This window comes from Eucalyptus grandis, chromosome 2 (assembly GCF_016545825.1).
Source record: "Eucalyptus grandis isolate ANBG69807.140 chromosome 2, ASM1654582v1, whole genome shotgun sequence".
NCBI lineage: Eukaryota > Viridiplantae > Streptophyta > Magnoliopsida > Myrtales > Myrtaceae > Eucalyptus > Eucalyptus grandis.
In genome coordinates, this window is record NC_052613.1 from 42,988,869 (window position 1) to 43,009,788 (window position 20,920).

The window sequence follows — 20,920 nt, forward strand, 5'->3', positions numbered from 1 at the left end:
ACAAAATTTGTCAGGTGTCACGAGTTTATTGGGAGAATCTGAAGCGCGTTCCTCTCTGGCCGGAAACGTACGGCTACGTTAATTTCACTTTTGCACATTAATTAGTGCGATGCCATTGGGTTTAGCTTAATCAGCGGTCCCCACTTTTTCAGCAGTCCGTGGACCTTATGGCTTATTGAACAAATCACAAATGGAGCAAAAAGAAAAGGGCAGCTTCTTTTTTGTAAAGCATGCGTCTTTCTTGGCTTGGTGGCTGATTCACCTGGTGTTTCTTAATTTTGTTAAAAGTAGGTCGATAGAAGTTTCATGTCTTGCATCAAGAAAGCGACCTTAGGGCTGGCAATAGCCCCTGTGATTGCTTGGTGAGTAAGAATGCGTCTTTCTCATTTATAACGTGAATTCGAATCACCATACTATGAATATTAAGCTTAGGGTCATTGTCAAGAGCACGATTATGTATGCTCCCTCAGTTACAGGATACGAGTGGAAATAAAGAAACTAACGAAATTCATTAGAGATTAATAAAGAGCTCGAAAAGAGGAATCAGATCTCTTGTTAAAAAGAATTAGACAAAAGAAAAGTAAAAAATAATAGAGGTTGCATGCGTACATCTTAGGGCTACTTTGGAAAATTATTAGGGGCAATTATGATTGGCCCGAACCAAGGTGGTGGCAAGATCATCGGCACAAAAGATATGCCACAGGAGAATTAAGTATTTAGGGTTAGAAAAGGTATTCTAATATGAGAAAGCAAGAAGATAGGTTTGAGCAGCTGTTCTATAAGCTTCTTGCGACATTTATATGGATTGATCCATGTACCCGAAACTTGATGATTATCTCGCATTGGAAGAAAAAAGAGAATTCTAACTCAATTAGTCATCAAAAGAGAATAAACTATCGAGAAATCATACCAAGAGCTAGAAATTTGGCATCAATTTTGGATGAGGCTCCAATCCCTTTCCAATTGCTTTCTTCCCATGTTCTTTGCATTGCTTCTCTCTTTCCTAAACGGGGTTCGAAGGTTTAGAGACATCAGAAAGAGACCTTATTATTTCCTAACTATCGCTTACCAATCAAACAATAAATCAGCGACCCATATACTTTTGGGAAAGGTTTTGTTGCAGTAGGGCTACAACATTAATGCTTTTGTTAGAATATGTGATTGTTATTCACGTTAGTTTTGATCATCCAAAAGTAACCAATCTAAACACCACTTTAAAGAACCTAAAATTGATTTTCCGTCTAGGGGTCATCCATTTGTTTCCTCTCTCGTCTTCCATTTCCTTGATCTCTTCAAACCCATGCAAACTCTAATCTTGATCTCTTCAAACACATGCAAACCCTAATCTCTCTCTCTCTCTCTCGACTAGGGATGGAGCTCCATGCTGTGGCAGAGACGAACCCAGATCTGTCACATTGAGCTCCTAGATCAGCCATCGAGGTATCGTTGATACTGTAGAGAGAGAGAGAGAGAGAGAGAGAGAGAGAGAGAGAGAGTTTGTCTTTTGTTTTGGTAATTGTTATTTACGAGTAAATAATTATGCTAATAACCCGCGCATAAAAAATTATAGTTTGGATGATACTATCACTCTTCATTCAAAGTGCATCCATCTTTTTGTCGCAAATTATTAAAGATATTCCTATAATTAAATTCATCCTCTTTTAACTAGAAATTTTCATGACCTGAGAAAGGAAATTATTATATCACTCCCACATAGTTATTGAATGATGACTAGATCGTCGTAATGTCATTTCAATTTTGCTTGTGAACTCATTTCACCAGTCTAATTTACTCTATCATAACCCAAACGATGTGGTGTTCATTATCATCATATAGTTTAAATTTTTTATTAGAATAGACTGTTGCATGCTCAGCATTAGAATTAATAACTCGTCCTCATATCGAATGCGGTGGAACTTTGCAGAACTTTGCCTTTGTATATGTACAATTTTCATTGCCATTCAGTAGGAAGTTGCTAAAGGCAAGCCTAATAAAGGGTAATTCCTCAAATTATCATTCAATTTTTTATTATTTCATCACCGACGATCGAACACCACCCATGAATTGTGTGATAGGGACGTCCTTCATGAAAGGTCTTTTATAAACACAAGGGTCTTCTACAAATACAAACCGAAAGGTCACTGCCTCTTGTAGCCAGTGGCATCGAAAGTTAGGAGGAAAAGTATGGAGTGGAAAGTTGATGTGAACCGATCCACTCCCGATCGCACCTGAATAAAAATTCCTACAAGAAGAAGTCCCTCCTTTTCTAAGTCTTTAATCTTTTTAGTATTAATAAATTCGATAGAGAAAAAGGTCCATATAATTACAATAAAAGGAGGCCAAGTGCTCTAGCTATCGGCTGAAAGCAACCCAATAAATAAATTCAGATTAGGAGGCTAAGGAGATGTGCTGCGGGATCTTTCCTAGGGCTAAAGTCTACTACCTCCATACATAATCTTGCCTAAGCTAATAAGATCAAGGTTTTGGTTTCTCTAGTTGCTTTATCTTGATCCATAATAGACTTTTGATGTGATTGATAAGGCATTATCTCCTGAATTCTATGTGGCAAACCGTGATTCGATTATACGTGCCACCTATAAGTATAAATATCATTTCTAGCAAAAGTAATGCTAGAATTTAGATGTACAAATATATATAAAAAAAAGTCCTAACCTATCGTACTTGTACTGATTTAGTTTTAAACCTTTTAATTATGCTAATTTAATTCTAATCTATTTTAGTTATGCCAATTGAATCTATCTATCCAATTTAGATCGGAAATTATTGACATGGACGTCAGCAGTGTTGGGGAAATGTAAGTTCCTTTGACCTAAAGCTCCTAGGAGAAATGAAAATTCCATTTAGTAAAAATTCCTTTGTAAAGTTACGTTGACCTAAGTAGTCATTTTTTCTTTTTTGCAAAGGTATTTGGGTTTAATTTTTCTTTTTTATTAAAAAAATCAAATCCTTTGCCGACTCTGTTGCCCAAGGTCATGCAACCATTGGCAACCCAGGTAGCCGTCATGTGCCCTCGCCGACTAGCCTTGTCACGCTGGCTGCCCTCGCTTAAAGAAGATGAACAATAATCAAGGGCAAAATCGAAGAATAAAAGAATTGATAAGTGTAGTTTTGGAAAAAAGAAAACTAATTTTAGTATTTGGCCCAAATGTTGAAAGCCCAATGTTAGTCCCTACTAATATTGGGTTTTTAGCTTTCTTAAGGTCAGCATTTAGTTAAAGGTTTTTGAAGGTCAAAAGTCTATTGAGAAAGTTGAATCAAACACACTTTAAATTAGCATAATTGAAAGGTTTTGTACTAAATTGGCATAAGTGTATTAAGTTTATGACTTTTTTTTTATACATTTTCTGAATTTAGATGCATGTATTGTGTGGTTCACGATAAATTGTGGAATGGTTCTTCCATGTGCTAATTACAAAGTAAATTCATTCGGTGAAACAATGAATAGATGATTGAAGCACATTAGATTAGGGGTTGTTTGGTAACATGTCAAACAGTATCCGATTCTTATTTTTTGTTCCCGGGAGTAGTTTTGGAACATAACTGCGTTTCGTAAAATTTTTGTTCTCGAGAACAGATTTGGAGTGGAATCAAGAATAAAAAAAAGTTGATTCTTGTTCCAGGAACAAATTTGAGAATCAAAACCAACTCTTCTTTTTTTTTTCTTCTTCCCTTTCACCATCTCGTGACTGCCGTTCGTCGCTGTCCGCCGCTGTTCGTCAGTTTGGCGAGGCTTGCCTTGCCGGTGGCTAGGCGGGCCTCGCCCAGCCCTGCCGGTGGCCAGGCGGGCCTCACCCAACCCCGGCGAGACCCGTCTGGCCACCGGTGAGGTTGAGCCTCGCCGGAGTTGGGCAAGCCTCGCATTGCCTAACCTCGGCGTAGGTGGCCGAGGGTAGGCCTCGCTCGGCCGACGAGGGTCGGCCTCGTCGAGGGCGGCGACGCTCCGGTGAGGTCGCCGGCCCTCGTCTAGTCGGTTGCCGATTTGGCAACCGGCCACAAGAAGAAGAAGAAGAAGAAGAAAGAAGAAAGGAAAAAAGGAAAAAATAAAAGAAAAAAAGTAAAAGATTTATTTAAAAATTAAAAGAAATTGATTTGGAACAGGATTAATGAGCACGGTACCAAACGCAATTCTATTACGAATAAGAAATTTTGGACAGTTACTAAACGGCTTAAAATGCTTAGAATATGTTCCCAAGAACAAAATAAAAAAGAATTATTTCTAATCGAATCTACTTTCGGGAATAGAATCATTACCAAACACGCCCTAGATGATTATTAAAGTACACTTTAGGATGGATTTAGGCAGGGACAAATCCAAAAATCTTTTCGGGGGGTTGGGGGGACTTCACACTTGATGATATCTTTGATGATATCTTTTTAAAAATCCTATTGGCAAATTGAAAGAGTTAATTATATATTTTTATTAATCTAGATAAATACTTTAGGGCCTTTTGTATTTAAAAAGATGGGTTTTATGTGCAATAACAAATAAAATTTGTTTGTAAACTAATTATTTCTTGAGAGCTACGGTTGACTAAAATGATTCCTAACAAAAATTAAGGAAAAAGAATTGAGCAAAAGTAGCTTCTCTTGCAGAAGATTTTCGGAACTCTTTGAGTGGCCGGTGGGGTGGGTGGGGGAATGAAATATTCAAAAGCGTAGAATATATTAGCAGGTCATATAAAAGTAAATGGTTAATATTATGAAAAACTTAGTATATTTATGATAAATTTATTCTAAACTAATTTTTTGACTATCAAAAATCTAAATTGATACATTTGTGATAAATTTACTTTCTATTAACTTCTGTCAAATTTTATCTTTGAAGTTGTTGACATGAATGACACATGACATGGCAAGTTCACGTGAAAATCTATAGGGTTAAGACCACTAAAAATCCCAAATTTTTCAGAGATGTATCGTTAAATTTATCACATGAGTACCATTAAATTTGTCACAAGTGTGCAAATTTGAGATTTTTCGTGATAATCACCCTATGGATTTCTAGGTGGACTTGCCACGTCATCATGTGTCATTTGGGTCTGCAAGTTTAACGATAAAATTTGACGAAAACTAAGGATAAATTTGTTACAAAATTACCAGTTTGAGGTTATTGGTGGTTAAAATTTAGGCCGGATAAATTTGTTACACGTGTATCAATTTTGGCTAAATTTGTCAGAGGTATATCAGTAAAGAGTTTTTGGTAGTATTAACTCAAAAGTGAATGGGGGCAATTGCCCTCGCATCACATAGCATGGATCCACCTAGAGTTTAGGTCTTGTTTGGTTCCATGTGGGATATGATTATATACAAGGATCATCATCTTGGGAAGGAGTTTAAATTTAGAATCACACTACTTGTAGAATTAGATTCCTTGGAAGATGTGGAAGCGGATCTTCCTATGTTACCTTGTATTGAGTTTCCAACTTTTCCAAATATCACCACAAAACAATAAAAAACAAACTCCACCATATCCTGTTACATCTCGCCGCCACCACCATGGCATGTCGACGTCGTCTTCACCGCCTCCACAAGTATCCTCACCACCACCGTCAGCAGCCTCCCTCTTTGCACAACAAGCTATCTTAGAATTGTTTTAGCCATCTAAATCATTGCAAAAAGCAAGATTTCATAGGATGTGATCCTTGCAGTGAGGATGTACTCGTAGATTAAAATTATGTATCATTTTATGATTTTGTTGACACCCAATTAAAGAAAGTTGTATTTTCAATGCATAATGTGTTTTGTGTTATATGTAGTCAGAGCACTTCTTTAATAACTTTGGTTAACAATATTTGGGGCCCTCATCAACATGACTCACACTAGGGGTGATCGGTTCCCGGTTCGGTCCGGTTCCAAGGTGGAACCGGGAGAACCGGTTCCCAATTTTGGGAACTGTGGACTGGACCGTTTGGTCCTAGGACCGGGAACCGGACCCGACCATCGGTTCCGGTCCGGTCCGGTCCGGTCCAACAAATCGGCATTTTCCTTTTTCACCAAAGAAAAACCATGCTCCGGACCGATCAATCCAATTTGGTTCCCGGGCGTTCTAATAAAACTACTCACACATGTTTCCATGCGCCATGTGCAAAATATTCACACTTCACTTGCGTCAATATCAATCACAGTTTATGTGTTTCACGCTTAATTTTAAGCATAAAAGCCATGAACAATTTGATTAAAGGTTGTGCTTAGTTTAGGTTTTATAGACAATTTCTCTTCTATGCTTTGAATGTTTAGTCGATATCAGACTCTTTGAGGCTTGAAGTGCCTTGTTGTTTGCAAGTGAGGGGAGCAAGAGAGAGAGTGTGAGCACGAGGAACTCCTAGAGCCTTGTCTCACATCGAGTAGAAAATGAAACTAACAAGTAAGTTTTCTCTATAAATAAAGAGTAACAACAAAGCTTTGGTGGTCTCTTGGCCACATAAAAGATTGTTACCTCAATTGCAATTGTAATTGCAATAAGTTTCATATATAATATTCATATATTATATGTGTTTATATATTATATGTATATAAATTATATATAAAAAAAATTGGTCCGATCCGGTTCCCACCTTGGAACCGGGAACCGAACCGTCGACCATGGGAACCGCCCAAAACCGGTCGGTCTGGTCCGGTCCCGGTTCAGGCGGTTTCCGTTGCACACCCCTAACTCACACTTCTTTTTAGAAGATAGTTGTTACATGGATCTTTGGTAGGGGTGCGCATGGTCCGGTGTGAGTCAGTCCATCCTCAAACCCTAGGACTAACTCGCATAGTTTTAGTGCTCAATTTTTGGGACGGAAGACCAATCCTATTGGACCACCGAGGACCGGACCAAACCCATTAACCAATCCAATGGGTTCAGTTTAGTTCTAGGGTTAACCCGGGACCAATTGATAATTTTTTTGTTTCATTTTTTGTACTATCTAAAAAGACAAATCTACCACTTCAAATTATATATTCATTGACAATGTGGCGTTGTGCAACTAAATTATAAATACCAATACATATTCAATAAATTTAAGACAAGGTGGCAATAGAAATTTCACACTCGCCAAAAATAAGAAATCATAAGAACGATTAAAACCGCTCATAGAGATATGAGACAAGATAGGAAGTTCTTGCAATCATTAATCAATTATACTTGTAACACCATATGTAAAAGCGTTTAAATAATATATTAGATCTATAATATGATAATATATTTTAGATATATTATATATAATATATACATTTAGGGTTGATTTGGGTTATATTGACCCTAAACTCCCAAAATTGAGGACCAACTTGCACAGTGCTGGTCTAGGGATCTTAAGACCAAGGATCAACCTAATCCCTCTAGGAATTAGACCTAAACCGGCACGGTTGGGCTAGTTTAGGGTCGGTCCGGGGTTAACCTTAGACCGATGCTCACCCCTAATCTTTGGAGGGTTCCAATTGACAAAAACTTAATGGTTTCAATTAAAAGTTCAATGAGGTAAATATACTAGAAATCTTAAGACTTGTAATGAAAGTGCGATTAAATCTTAAAACTTTCAAAAAATTGTATCAAGTTCTAAAACTTATTATATTAGTACAATCAAATCTTTTTGTTCACTCCATCCAATTAGATTAATGGAAAAGGCTGATGTGGCTTTCTTTATTATTTCTCTATTTGACGTAGCTTTTTAATTTTTTTCTCTCCTATATGACATTGAACTTACTTATAGAAGACTAAAGTGATGTTTTTTTTTTTTTATCAAAATTTTAATTTTTTAACCAAAGCATTAATTAAATTAAATTTTTTAAAAATCTAATTGTTTTTTTCACAAAAACAAAGAAAAAGGGCCAAGGCCATGGCCCTGGTCACTTTTTTTTTTTTTGGTAAAGATGGCCCTGGTCACTTTCGCCCCACCTTCGCTAGAAAGGGTTGGCGAGCCTTTTTTAAAAGAAAAATTAGCTTTTCTTTTAAACTTAATATAATTAAGATTTTGGTTAAAAATTAAGATCTAGTTTTATGTTTCATGTTTTAGTAAGGTCAATATCACATAGAAGAGAAAAATAATTTTTAAAGCCACATAGGAGAGAGAAAGTTCTAAAAAAAAACACTTCAACATTTTTCATTAACCTAATTGGACGAAGATTGCATTAATTTAATAAATTTTAAGACTTGATTGTACTTTTTGAAAGTTATAGGACTTAATCACACTTTTGTGACAAGTTTTATGACTTTTATTGCACTATCCCAATGTTAATCAAAGATAATCGATGGCTAATTATATTGTCTAATTTGAATTTGAATTAAAATTGGATGGAAGGATTATAATAGTAAATCTTCAAAGGATCTAGTATTGAATTGGTTAAATTGAAAATTTTACAATTAAATTGGCCAACATAAAATATATACATAAATTTTTAGACAACCATCTTACTTGTCAGGCATTCCATCAATTGGGCATTGTGAGTTATGTGTATCGTCATGGCCTGTTTTGGGTCACTGATTTCTTTAAATTAGGCCCAAATTATGAGCATGGTATCAACAATATCAAATAAGGACAATTAAAGATCACAATGGAGATCATCGATTGCAAAATTCCTGGTGAGTATTATTGTTCTAATGGAAATCTTGGTGTCAAGGATTTTGTGAAGGTGTTTAAGAGAGGTAAGTCCATTTTTGGTTATATATCAACAAGTGTGAGAAAGCAAAGCGTCTTATGGATCGAAGCATGAACAACGTTGTGGTGGGGAAGATTAAGGGATGAGCAATAGAGGGAAGAAAGAACATCACTAACTATTTGGTCGAAGATCAAAAGGCTATCGAATTAAGATTGATTCACCAAATACTAATTGGTGGTTAATTTGAAAATATTGATTTTAGCATTTCCTTAAATCCGTCGAATTTTAAGTAAGTGGTTTCACAATTTACCCTATAAATCGAACTTCACGAGTAAATTGTCCTACAGTATAACTCCTCATTATCAATCTTTAGTAATGAAGACCCATGAAACATGTGATTTTTCTTCAAAAGAATGTTAAAATGCATACGTGAATTGTGTTAGAGAAGTCTTGTGTTAGAAAATTAATATGGTGTGAAGCAAATAATGTATCATAGTTAGTCTACAAACTTTTGATCTACACTTTTGTGTAAAAGTAAGTCTAACTTAATATATTAATGGGTCCAAATATGGCCATCTATGAGGTACCGAGTGTATAAAGCCAATGTACTTGAATAAGATACCTTAGTGTCCACGTCCAAATTCACTAGAATAAGACTCATTTATTACTCATAGTCCACATTCTGACTCAGTTTCCATCATGGTGTTCATATATATAAGAGAAGGACGACCCAACTCTACATACCAGATCCCTTCCCTGCGCTCAAGCAGCCGCCTCCACCGTCCCAAATGAAGCCGACATCATCTTCGACAAGATCGCCGCCACCATCATCTTGCTCAGTCCGCCGCCGCCAACCATTCCCAACCCCTTCTTCCGTAACTCCGCCCACAATTGATGGAACTACAGAATTCATTAGACCGTTGTCATATATCAGTTTAAGAATCAATTCTGTCAGAAAAATAACAGCGCAAGAGCTAAAATTGAATAGTTGTGGTAATGCATGTATCGTTTTCGTAATTGCCCGAAAGTTTTTATATCCTTTCAACTGAAGCTTAACCGACGTTTTTACAATATAAATCATCGCGTCTTTCTATATCTATAACTATCGATTTGTACCTACATGTACATCTACACGACGAGAATAAAGTCAGACCCATAACCAGACACAGCTGATATTCTATTTCTTCCACCATTTGGCATCACAGTTTTCGAGGAACTTTCATGGGGCATTTTCTCTATGTCTATTTAAGGCTTGATTGGCATTATACATGTAATTATGAGCCCCTTTATTTCGCGAGGATGTATCATTTTCTAAAAATGACCTGATTTTTTGGTTTTTGACTGAATCTGAAAAAGATCCAAAAGTTTTTTCCGTGGTTTGATAACAAAAAAATTGATAGGAAAAATGATAAAAAAATTCATTTTTTAATTTTTTTATTTCTATATATTCTTTTACTTTTTTTTTGTCTTTATTTTTGCTTCTTCCTAGTCGGTTGTCAGCCAAGGCGACTTGCCACGTGAGCTCAAGCCTCGCTAGATTGGCGAGCTTCGAGCTTGCCACAAGCTGACGACCTTGAGGGCAAGCTCAACCTTGCCAGATTTGGCGAGGCTCAAGCTCGAATGTGGCTAGCGGCTGACCAAGGAAAAAACAAAAATAAAAAAGAATATATACAAAATAATTATTTTAAAATATAAAAATAATTAAAAATTTGAATTTTTAAAAAAATATTTTTGTAAGAATAAAGTTTTATTTGTCAAGAATTTGAGCCTGATTGCTAAGGACCCACAATACAGCCTTTGTGGATTCGAGCTTGAGGGTCAAGACCAAAGCTTGAGCGTCAAGACCCTCAAGCAGGACCTTTATGGACACAAACTCGGGTGTATGAGCATCGAAAAGGGCCTAGGGATTTGGGCCCGAACTTGATGGATTCGGGTGTGGGTGCTGAGGGCCTAGGCTTGAGCACCAAGGTCCTGGGCTTAGCCTTGATGGTCCCAAGCCTAGTTGTCGGAGACTTGATTTTAAATGCCAAGAACCGAGAACTAATGTTGGGGTTTTAGGGTTCAAGTGCCAATACCTAGTCATATTTTGGAAAATGTTTTCCAGTTCTTTCAAAAATGAAATTATTTTCCTGAATTTAAGTTTTGATAGGAAAATATTTTCTGTTGACTCATTTTCCTAAGTAAACCAAATGCTGAAAAGTGAGAAAAATGTTTTGCATAAAATGAATGGACCCAAAATCACTTTCTTTTAACATTTCATTGAATTAATCACTATTGATAGAAAGCTTACAGGGACTCAAGTTTGAATGTAGAGAAAAGATATAACATCAATCGACGTGAAAGTAGGGCTTTTATTGTTTATGCCACAAATCTAATGTTAAAGAGGCGTGCGCTCAGACAAGAATTCTTTGTACATCATGCACCCATCCTTTTCCTCCCCATTTGAAATATGAAGAAGTTAAATACAACATTAAGTTTACATAATGATCATCGTAATCATTAATCATGAAGATCTCATTACGAGTTGAGATAATTAGTGACTATGATGGTATTGATATACATAGATCGAATCTATGAAATATTTCTCTTGAAATTCGTGAGATGTCGCAATAAAGTTGCACGAGACTAATTTCAGGCATTTCTATCTCCTCTCCCTCTTTTCATGTCACCGATTGGTGGGCTAATGCTTTGACAGCTTTTTCATAATTTCTTTTTCCCAGTGTGCCTGTCCGGATGTCTTAACTAGGCTGACTTGTGTCGAATAACATTATTTATTCTTAGCAGTACTTACTCTTTGCATCTCTTTGCAGCTTTTGCACAATACTAACCAAAAGTTGGAACTAGTCCGTCCAAATCTTCGCATTTGCTCCTTTTGCCCCATTGAAGAAACGGGTTACGAGAGGTTATGGACTCGCTTTTTATGTGGTTTCACTTTCGATGCGAGGATGATACGAAACACTAGGATATGAAGGAGATGAATAAGTTAAAAAGGATCTGATGCAGAGATCTTTACATGACTTTCACTTTATTCTGTCAATCCTTTCAATTTGCGTCTTTTCTTTACCATCCTTGAATTTTTTAATGAGACGATAATACCTAATTGGAGGAACTCTGATTGGTCAGTTTTTTTTTTGAAATTTTATATTTAGGTTGGGTGTTACATTCATCCTCCATAGGACTTTATCTGGCTTCATCCTCAACAGAGCCTATCTGGCTTCGCTTGGCCCCACCGATGATGATGAAGCTTAAGATCGACTGGCTTGATCGTTGTCAATAAAACCAATTGAATAATGTGGAAAATAGATTTGAGAGTTTTCTTTTTGTATGTTTCTATATATTTTGATAAATAATGCATGGACCTATTTATTGGCTTTACTGATGAACGTTTGATCTAATAAGATAAACATAGTTTCAATTATAATCAATCAGGGATAGGCACAATCAAAGAATTTATATGCATAAAATGGAGAATATCCTCATCGTATTGCCAATAGCCCCTCCCCCCTTCAAGCTTAAGGTCACTTCAAAAAAGTCAAACAGAGTTTGAAATCAAGTCAAACAATGCCATAAAAATTTGTTCCTCCACCAAATAGGTGAGTGGAAGAGTTGATATGGAGAAACTTCAAAAATGGATGCACCATGTCGAAATACACTAAGAACCAATCCAATTGCCAAGAGTTGATCAAAAAGTGCTTGAATCGGTTGAAAAAAATGCTCTAAAAACCGGTCGGACCAGTCAAACTGAACCGGTCAATGGTCCGTGTGCTTGCGTGTGGGAAGTGTGAAGTTTATTTCCGGTAACTAAAACTTCAAGCTATGACTCGTTTAAGGGTCATGAGTCTAGTGATGGTATTGGTTTCTCGAAACGAATAGTGAAAAAAATTAAACATAATACCAACTATACTCAAATGTATAATTTTGAAAAATACAAAGAATAAATAAATATATAGAGAGAAAGTTATTAGGGTTTTCTTAGTAATTTAATTATTTTTAGGTTAAGCCCACATATACTCAATGGAAAGGCATGTTAACCCTGCTAACATCCTACCTTCCAAGAGTGTTGCCACCTACGAGGGCTACCGGCAGTAGTCTTGGAAATGCAGAGCTTTGTTAAGTTGTATTCCTTATTTTAATGTCTTGGTATCTAGATGCCTCACAACCCAAATTCCTACCCAGAGTTTTTCTTTCCTAACGAGTGGGAATACAAAAGACAATAAGGAGTTCTACTCCTAAGAGATTTGCTCTTCCATTTCTTCCTTGAGCCTTTTAAAGACCTATTCAAGGAGCCTTTTAAAGACCTATTCAAGTCCATCGTTAAACGAACATATACTTGATAGAAAGACACGTTAAAAACCTTTTTCCCAATTTTTTCTCTACCACAGCTAGCTCCAGTTTCCTTGCACCGTCCCACAACATTAACGAGCCTGAGCCAAACTCTTCCCGGGCCCAAACCCCATTTGTCAAAAACAATAATAATTGTCCCCACGAAACCTTAGTGGAAAAACTCAGTCTGCATATATTATTGTCCCCTCTCCTACAAACGCACAACTTGGGTACGTCACCACCAACGGATATATATCCTCCTTTAAATTCCAACCCTCCACTCGCCCACCCAAAAAGGACGATCGGAATTCCCCTCTCTTTCTTTCCAATCGATCCATCCACCACTCCATATCCCCGCAGTACACGAGAAGACATGGCTGAAGAGTGCGCCGAGAGCTCCGTCGCCATCGACGTCACGGCCGTGCAGCCGGGCAGCTGGTGGCAAGATCCCCATGGTAGCTCTATATCTCCTCCTCCTGCATGGATTAACGGTAGCAGCCACAACCCGTGGGGCCACCATCACAACCAAAACCCTAGCTCCAACGATTCTCCCTGCGATGAAGCCGTCTCGATCTCGTCCTCAGCATATACCAACACATCGATCCACTCAGGACTGACAGTCGAGTCCTCTGGCCGGCTTCTTGAGTCGACTTCCTCGCCGAACGAGTTGATCGGGGAGCATCTTTCTGACCATCATCTCTGGAACCACGTGCTGCTGTAAGTCCATGCGCATAATTGTGTACCGATATGGCTATTTGATTTGGCAAATGTTTTCTATGACCACTCCTTTACTGATGAACATGGTAGAAGGATGACGGCCGAGCAGTCTAACGTCCGGTTAGCATGCAGCAATTCTCATGTTCAAGTCATAACGCTTGTTACTTAAAAGAGTTATTTCGGGTTCGGGTTCATCATCTAATGACGACGGGCTTTACCTGATGTACGAGAACAAGACGGTTTGAGTAAATCTTGGATACCCGTATTGAAAATATCATATATGACTATAGTAGGACCAACTGGGTTGATGTGCATCTAATCGGTATCGGTGGAAAAAGAAGGAACTTTTAAGAGAATAATTGGACAATAGGGTGATTGTGGTGGTAGGTGTGGAATTGGGGTATCGAAAGACTGGTATTATTTATTGTTAGGGCAAGAGAGTCTCGCTAGAATAGAAGGATATAAAACTTGAAATCTTCGGGTGATCACTGCGACTAATCTGATCTCTAAAGAGAGTTGAGACTCTCATAAATTAGCATACATACTATGCTTAATATGTGTAAATTCTGCAACCATATAGATTAAGATTGCAAACGACACTCAATGAGATGATTTTTGCACACAAAATAATGCTAAAAATATTTCACACCTTTCTTTCCTCTTCTTCTTCTTCTTCTTTTTTTTTTTGGCCGGGTTGGGAGGGGGTGTGAGGATATATTATTGCACGTCGTATTGACATTTCTTGCCATTATCTTTCTTTTATTTTTCTCCATTGACTTGCTAGCTAGGACTATCTTTCATTCCTTTACATTAGCCTTGTGTGGAAGCAAGATGAAACATATGCAATCAACAACTCGATAGACTTGTGTCGGAGCAATATCCTCTCAACTTTCTAACTTTCTCCCCTTAATATAAGCTGTCAAGGTAGAGTTGTATTTTCCATGCTAGTTCTTTTATCAAGTATCTTTCTTTGCCAAACCCATGCAGAAGTGTGTCTCTTTCATTTCACTTTCTTGGACCATTTTCTTTATTTTTCTTAGAATACACATATATTTACTTCCATATATATGTCTATCTATCTATTTGCGTAGAAGTGTCGGAAGCGGCGGAGATCTACATAACAACCAGCACGACGTGCCCGAGAACCTCCTTGATTCTCTTTCCTCCAAGACCTTGTCGAACCTTAATAGCTTCGAACCACCGAGTGCAACCTCCTCGTGCAACAATTTCTTGAAGAAGTTAGGCAACATTTGGGACTTCCCAAACGCCAGTCTCAGCGGGTCAACCTTCATGCAAGGCCAGAGGTTTAGCTCGAATAATAAGCTGTCCAACTCGGTCAGCGACTGGTCGATTGCGCCTCCCGACCCAGAAGTCAACCTCCCCTTCGACTCGAGCCCCATGTCATTGGGCTCCTCTTCTACGTGTCAAGCTCTGTGCGGGTCGCCGATCCCACGCACTCAATATGGCAGCGAACTCGAAGCATCAGTTGGAACAGCACTGTTCAGGAGATCGCCAAGCGTTTACAGTAGCAACAATATTCTTGGAGAAGGGTTTGGGCCGACGAACACGTCGATGATGGCAGATAATGGTAGATACTACAGCGGGGTGACCGGTTCCTTGTGCAGAGGCTTCGATGACGATAATACATCACCGTCTTTTAGCAGCAGAATAGGGAGGCGCTTCAAGACGTTGAATTTATCTGACTGTAAGATCAAGCCTGTGTCATCTCCCCCGGTAAGTAAGCAAGCGGGAGAGATTAAGTAAATTACGTTTTACCGGTGGGGCATGTTCATTTATTTTGGTCTTTTCCATAGGTATGGAGTTCGTTTCTTGATTTGGGTATGATAAACAGTTATTCCACCATGAACTGAGTGATATAAACCACTATAATGTGTCGGTTTCATGTGAAATTCAACCGATCTAACAGCTCAGATTACTTGATACTACATCTAAGTACAATCATGGTACCTAAGCCATTTACCATAAATAGGAACCTGTCACACATGTTTGGTGGATTTACTCTGAACGAGAGCTTTTACTTTATCTTGTTTGGTGTGATTTTTTCATTCCTGTGAACAAAAGCTTATTGCCATAATGATCTTTTCCAACATGTAGGTGAAGGCCAGCATGAGAGGACCGGGGAACACAAGTGAGGGCAAAAAGAAAAGATCAGAAGACAGTTCGGAGGCCGTCGCCAAGAAACCCAAGCACGAGAGCTCAGCAGTTTCATCTTCCAAGGTACTAATCACACATTATTTCCTTTTCTTCCTATTTTTCTCAAACCTTAATACGTATAACATACGTACACACACACGCGCGCACATATTATACTCGCTACGAAGTGTCATTACATTTTTCTTGGGCACAGTAAATTAATCATTTGGAATTAATAATAAAATTATTAAATATTGCTGTTATTATTGTTGTTTCTGCAAAAGATGCAGGTAACCAAAGTCAAGCTTGGGGACAGGATTACAGCCCTTCAGCAAATTGTGTCGCCGTTCGGAAAGGTCTGGGTTTATTTTATTTATTGAAAAGAAAAAAGAAGGCCACTAACCCGATGCTTTTTCTTCCTTTTATGTTCCACAATTTAATTCAGTATTTTAATTCGGCCCCTTTCTAACAACTACTTTCAATTTATACTCAGACCGACACTGCATCGGTTCTAATGGAAGCGATCGGGTACATAAAGTTCCTCCAAGAGCAAGTGCGGGTAATATGTTCTCCAAAGTCATGATCACGACTTGGTACTTCAATAATGAGAGGATAAGCAAGAAAAAAGGGCTACATATATATACGTCAGCATGCCAATTATTGACGAAATAATTTTAAAATATAATAGTAAGCTAATCAGCGAACCGCATTATGAATGTGGAAAGTGAACATATATATTTTTTCTGTGAGGATGGACCAAATTTATTATATCTAATAGAAATTATGCACCTTCTAGTTTTCTCTAAATGGTAAGTGAGCACTTGCCATTTCATAATTCTTCAATCAAGTCAAAAATAGATTGTTATACTGCGATGACATGACTGATAGGTATTAAGAAAACTCGTTTGGTTTTGATGAGGTATTTAAAGTCAATCACCATACGAGAGTCATGAACAATTCATATTCTTAAGTAGGATATAACCAGTACAAATTATCCATTAGTATTTGATCTTCTAGAGTAAGTTTAGGCCACTTTTTGCCCATCATATCAAATAACAAATCGAGAGTGATTATTAGCGTTGTTAATAGTGTCAACCCCTTCCCTTTGCAGCTACTAGTGAGCAACCCCTATTTGAAGACGAATCCCCACAAGGTGAATAAAGTCCATATGCTTCTCTAGTAACTCTGTTTGTGAAACATTATGTGATATGGACTTACATGCTTCGCACCTGCCATTTTAGTGATGAAACCCTAAATATTTGCAGGATCCATGGGGAGCGTTGGATAGGAAAGAGATGGGAGATTTTAGGGTCGATCTCAAAAGCAGAGGGCTTTGCTTAGTCCCGGTCTCGTGCACACCTCAAGTCTACCGTGAGAACACGGGGTCCGACTACTGGACGCCGCCATATCGAGGGGTTCTATATAGGTGAAAGAGTCTCGCATGCATATAGAATAACAGCTTTGAATTAGTCGATTCCTTAGAGGACATATGCAATCAATAAGCTCACTATGTACTTTGTTATCAAATTGGACACAGGAGTGATGGTAACTTTGAAACTCAAGCTCTGAGTAGTTAATTGTGGCAACGTTGTAGTAGGTATTGGCTTGTTTTCACCCTCTGACCTAACTCTCTTGTACAATAAAAAGTTGGAGGCAGTAAACCAACTTCCATATTTTACAAATATATTTCATCTCTAGTCACCTTGAGTTGGAATCTTGAGATTGCAAATACAGCCTTCATATATGACTATTATATAATAACTATTTACACGATTTACTTTGAATTCTATGGCCTAATAATATGATGTCGGGTATTAAGTCATAAGCTAAATGCTGCTATTGAAGTTATGTACATGCCAAATTTAATACCGATATGACGTCGAGAATAGCTCCGGATGAAAATAAATCAAACTTCGAAATGAACTTCTTGTGTACTTAACTCATCAAACTTTCATTTTTTTTTCCATTAAAAATTGTGCTTCATTATAATGGGTCATAAAGAAAAAAATTAACTGGTTTTTTTCTAACCACTCTAGGAGGTGTACAAAAGATGCCATGCATCACATGTTAAAATGGCCGATAATTTGAACAAGATTCGGTAACGAAGCAACAACAGGAGAAAAGCCAATCGTCGCCAGCCCTAGGGATGATGGAAAGAATGATCCCCCAATTGCTCAATGGCATTCAAGGTGGCCACTCAGGTTGTCCCGTTTCAGTGCTCTTTTTTATGGGGGAGCTTCTGGTTGTAAAAGAACGGTTTTCTAGAAGCGGGGATGACGCAGAAGGGGGGACGATTGCAACGAGACAAAAGGGTCAAAAGGAGACTCGAGCCGTGAAGTGAATGAAGTTGCCGAGTCTAGTGGGTGGGGCTCAGGGAGGGCACGCAGAGAGATGCTGCTCTCTCCTTCCTCCCCCTCTCACTCTCTCTCTAATTATAAGAAAGAAGGGAGACTCGCTTTGAATTCTCCTCGAGAAATGATGAGGAGCTAGTGGGGGAGACTAACGCTTTTTACCTCCCAGTGAAAAAACCTTCACGACTCTCTGCATCGCGAAGTGCTTAAGTTCAGCCCCGACCACACGAACGAAAGAGATTGCAGCCCTAGTCTCTCTCTCTCTCTCTCTCTCTCTCTCTGTACTTTTTTCCTTTTTTCTATGTGGAATATGGTCGTGAACTGTCATTAGCACTCACTGGGTATGACCAAGAAACCCCAACCACATTGCAGGCAAACAACATGGAGGCCTGTGCTGAGGTCTAGTGTGGGTTGTGCCATTTCTAGAAGTTAATGACTTTGATTAAGAGGTTGACTTTAAACAATCATGTCCCGACCCCATATATTTTGAATTTTGAATGCAAAGCCACTTAAGAGCTTGCTTTGACAGAGTACGATTCAACTTAACCTTCTATATCGATCTATTGTGGAGCTACAACGATTGAATGATACTCCTTGTATTTTGTAAAAACCTTGTTTGTGTACCTTGAACCATGTGTTTGGATTTGAAGTAATATGCCCATTGGTTGGTTTATTCCAAGAAAAAAAAATCCGATGAGATGACGATATCTTGTGCACACCTGATAAATGTGGTTAGATAAATGTGGTTAGAGAGGAGTTAGAGAGATGAGTAAAATACAAAAGAAAATAAGAAGGCCCATATATCGATGACTGAATATTATGAAGAATCGAATTCGGTATACCTCTATCTAGATCTAATACTAATGTAAGGGAGAGGAGATTGTTCATAACCAGACTTATGCGCCATAATGTGATGGCTGATATAAAAGTGGGTAGTTACAATACCACCAAATCAATGGTGGAGAGAGCAACTTGTACTTTTTCTTCTATTAGTAAAGCATCCAATGAAAACCTTAATTTTTTTTTTCATTAAAAAGTAAAATGTCTTAAGGTGACAAAATGTACTACGTTGTTGAGCAACTGATTTTATTTTATATTATTTTTCCTTTGACTGGAAAAGATTGCTTTATTCTCCATCAAAACGTGATAATTTCATGTGACCTAAAATTAACTGATAGTTTAGTATTTTCTTACAATGGTATGCCATGTCAGACGCCATTTTGGCATTTAAAGGACCACTTACCAGCGATACCAATAATGGATATTTTTATGCAAAAAATCACGTTCAAGGGTCCTCATCACATATTCTAAAGTTCAAGGAATTTTTTTACCAACGGTTGGTTTTTTTTTTTTTAATGGAATCGGGCCTTGAGAATTAAGTAAACAAACAAAAAATGAAAACATGTGCATAAATGGTCCCTTTTATCTATTTTGGCCGCGTTTGTTTTCGTTTCTTTTTTTTGTTTTTAAACAACTTTTTGTTCCCGTAAACACATCTACATTTGAAACGAAACAGGAAATAAAAAAAAAAAAAAAAAAAGTTGTTTCTTGTTTCGGAACAAAATTTAGAAACACTTTCTTTTTTCTTCTTCTTTTCTTCTCTCTTTTTTTCTTTCTTTTTTTCTTTGGCCGATTGTCGGCCTCGGCTAGGGTCGGCGACTAGCCGTCGAGGGCCGGCAACTTTGCCGGAGCGTCGCCGGCCCTCGGCGAGTCTGACCTCGTGCCGAGCTCGCCTAGCGGCCGGCGGCCGAGCCTCGCCCGCCGGGCGAGTTCGGCCTCACGGATCTGGGCAAGCTCAAGCTCGCCTAGCTAAGGCGAGGCCAAGCCTCGCCCGGCTATGGCGAGGCTCGGCTCGTTGGGGGCCGGCGGCCCGACCAAAAGAAGAAAAAAGAAAAAAAGGAAAAAAAAAAAAAGAAAAAAAGGAAAAAAAAAGAAAATAAGAAAAATAAGAAAGAAAATAGAAAAATAAAAAAATTATACAAATTTATTAAACGTGTTTTGTTAAATTTTTATTCCCAAAACAAGTTTACCAAATACGTTTTTGTTCAAAAATTGTTCTAGGAACATAAACACTTTTTTCTATTTCTGTTTTTTAACAATTTTAAACGAAATGTTCCAAACGCGTCTTTCTTCACTCTTTTTGGTTGCCCAAACAAGAAGAAATATTTTATTCTCCCTTCATTTCTCTTAGGGTCGGACTAAAGAGAGAATCCAAAGCCCAATCCAGGGCCTATGGTTAGAGTCTTTTAGATTCCAGAGATGTCTAATTGGGCCAGAAATGGAGAAGGCCAAAGCCCAATTTTCAATTGGGCTTTAGTCTCGTATTAAGTTGGCCTCTCATTGTATCTAAAGTTATTCATCTCGTATTTGGTCAAATGGTATAGTTGACCGTTTAATGAACCAGAACAAGTGTGAATTCTGAGCGCTACTCTCTCTTTCCCCTAATCACCTTCAATATAATTTTTTTTTCTCCCTTTTCACCATAACATTTCCTCAATTGCTTAGGCCAGTTAAGAACTTTTACTCTGTATTCAAATTTATCCGCTCACATATAATCAAATTTCAAATACCTAAAAGCTTTCAAAATCGACAAATATTTGTATGATAAGGCACCTAATAAAATTTGCTTCACATATAACCCTTAGTTTAGGCAAGAAAGACGGCTTTATATAATTTGATGTTTAATAAGCGAGATTTTTCAAAATAAATCAAAGTTGACCTAAACATTGTGATATAAATATTTTCATAACTTATTTAAAATTTAGTTCATAATTTCT

At 37.8% G+C, this 20,920-nt stretch overlaps 1 protein-coding gene across 4 annotated transcripts; it reads left to right on the forward strand.

Moving 5' to 3' along the window:
* Positions 1–13,183: 13,183 nt before the first annotated feature.
* LOC104432984 (transcription factor bHLH111) lies at positions 13,184–17,506 on the forward strand. Of its 4 annotated transcripts, none has more exons than XM_010045591.3 (7): positions 13,184–13,638; positions 14,730–15,372; positions 15,754–15,876; positions 16,083–16,148; positions 16,286–16,351; positions 16,904–16,945; positions 17,058–17,506. In XM_010045591.3, the coding sequence occupies exons 1-7, from the start codon at positions 13,295–13,297 to the stop codon at positions 17,220–17,222; spliced, it is 1,449 nt and encodes a 482-aa protein (XP_010043893.1). In that variant the 5' UTR covers positions 13,184–13,294; the 3' UTR covers positions 17,223–17,506. The 4 variants fall into 4 exon arrangements, with proteins under 4 accessions (XP_010043893.1, XP_010043894.1, XP_010043891.1 ...); XM_010045589.3 differs by having other exon boundaries at positions 13,185–13,638; positions 16,077–16,148; XM_010045590.3 differs by having other exon boundaries at positions 13,185–13,638; positions 14,733–15,372; positions 16,077–16,148.
* Positions 17,507–20,920: the final 3,414 nt, after the last annotated feature.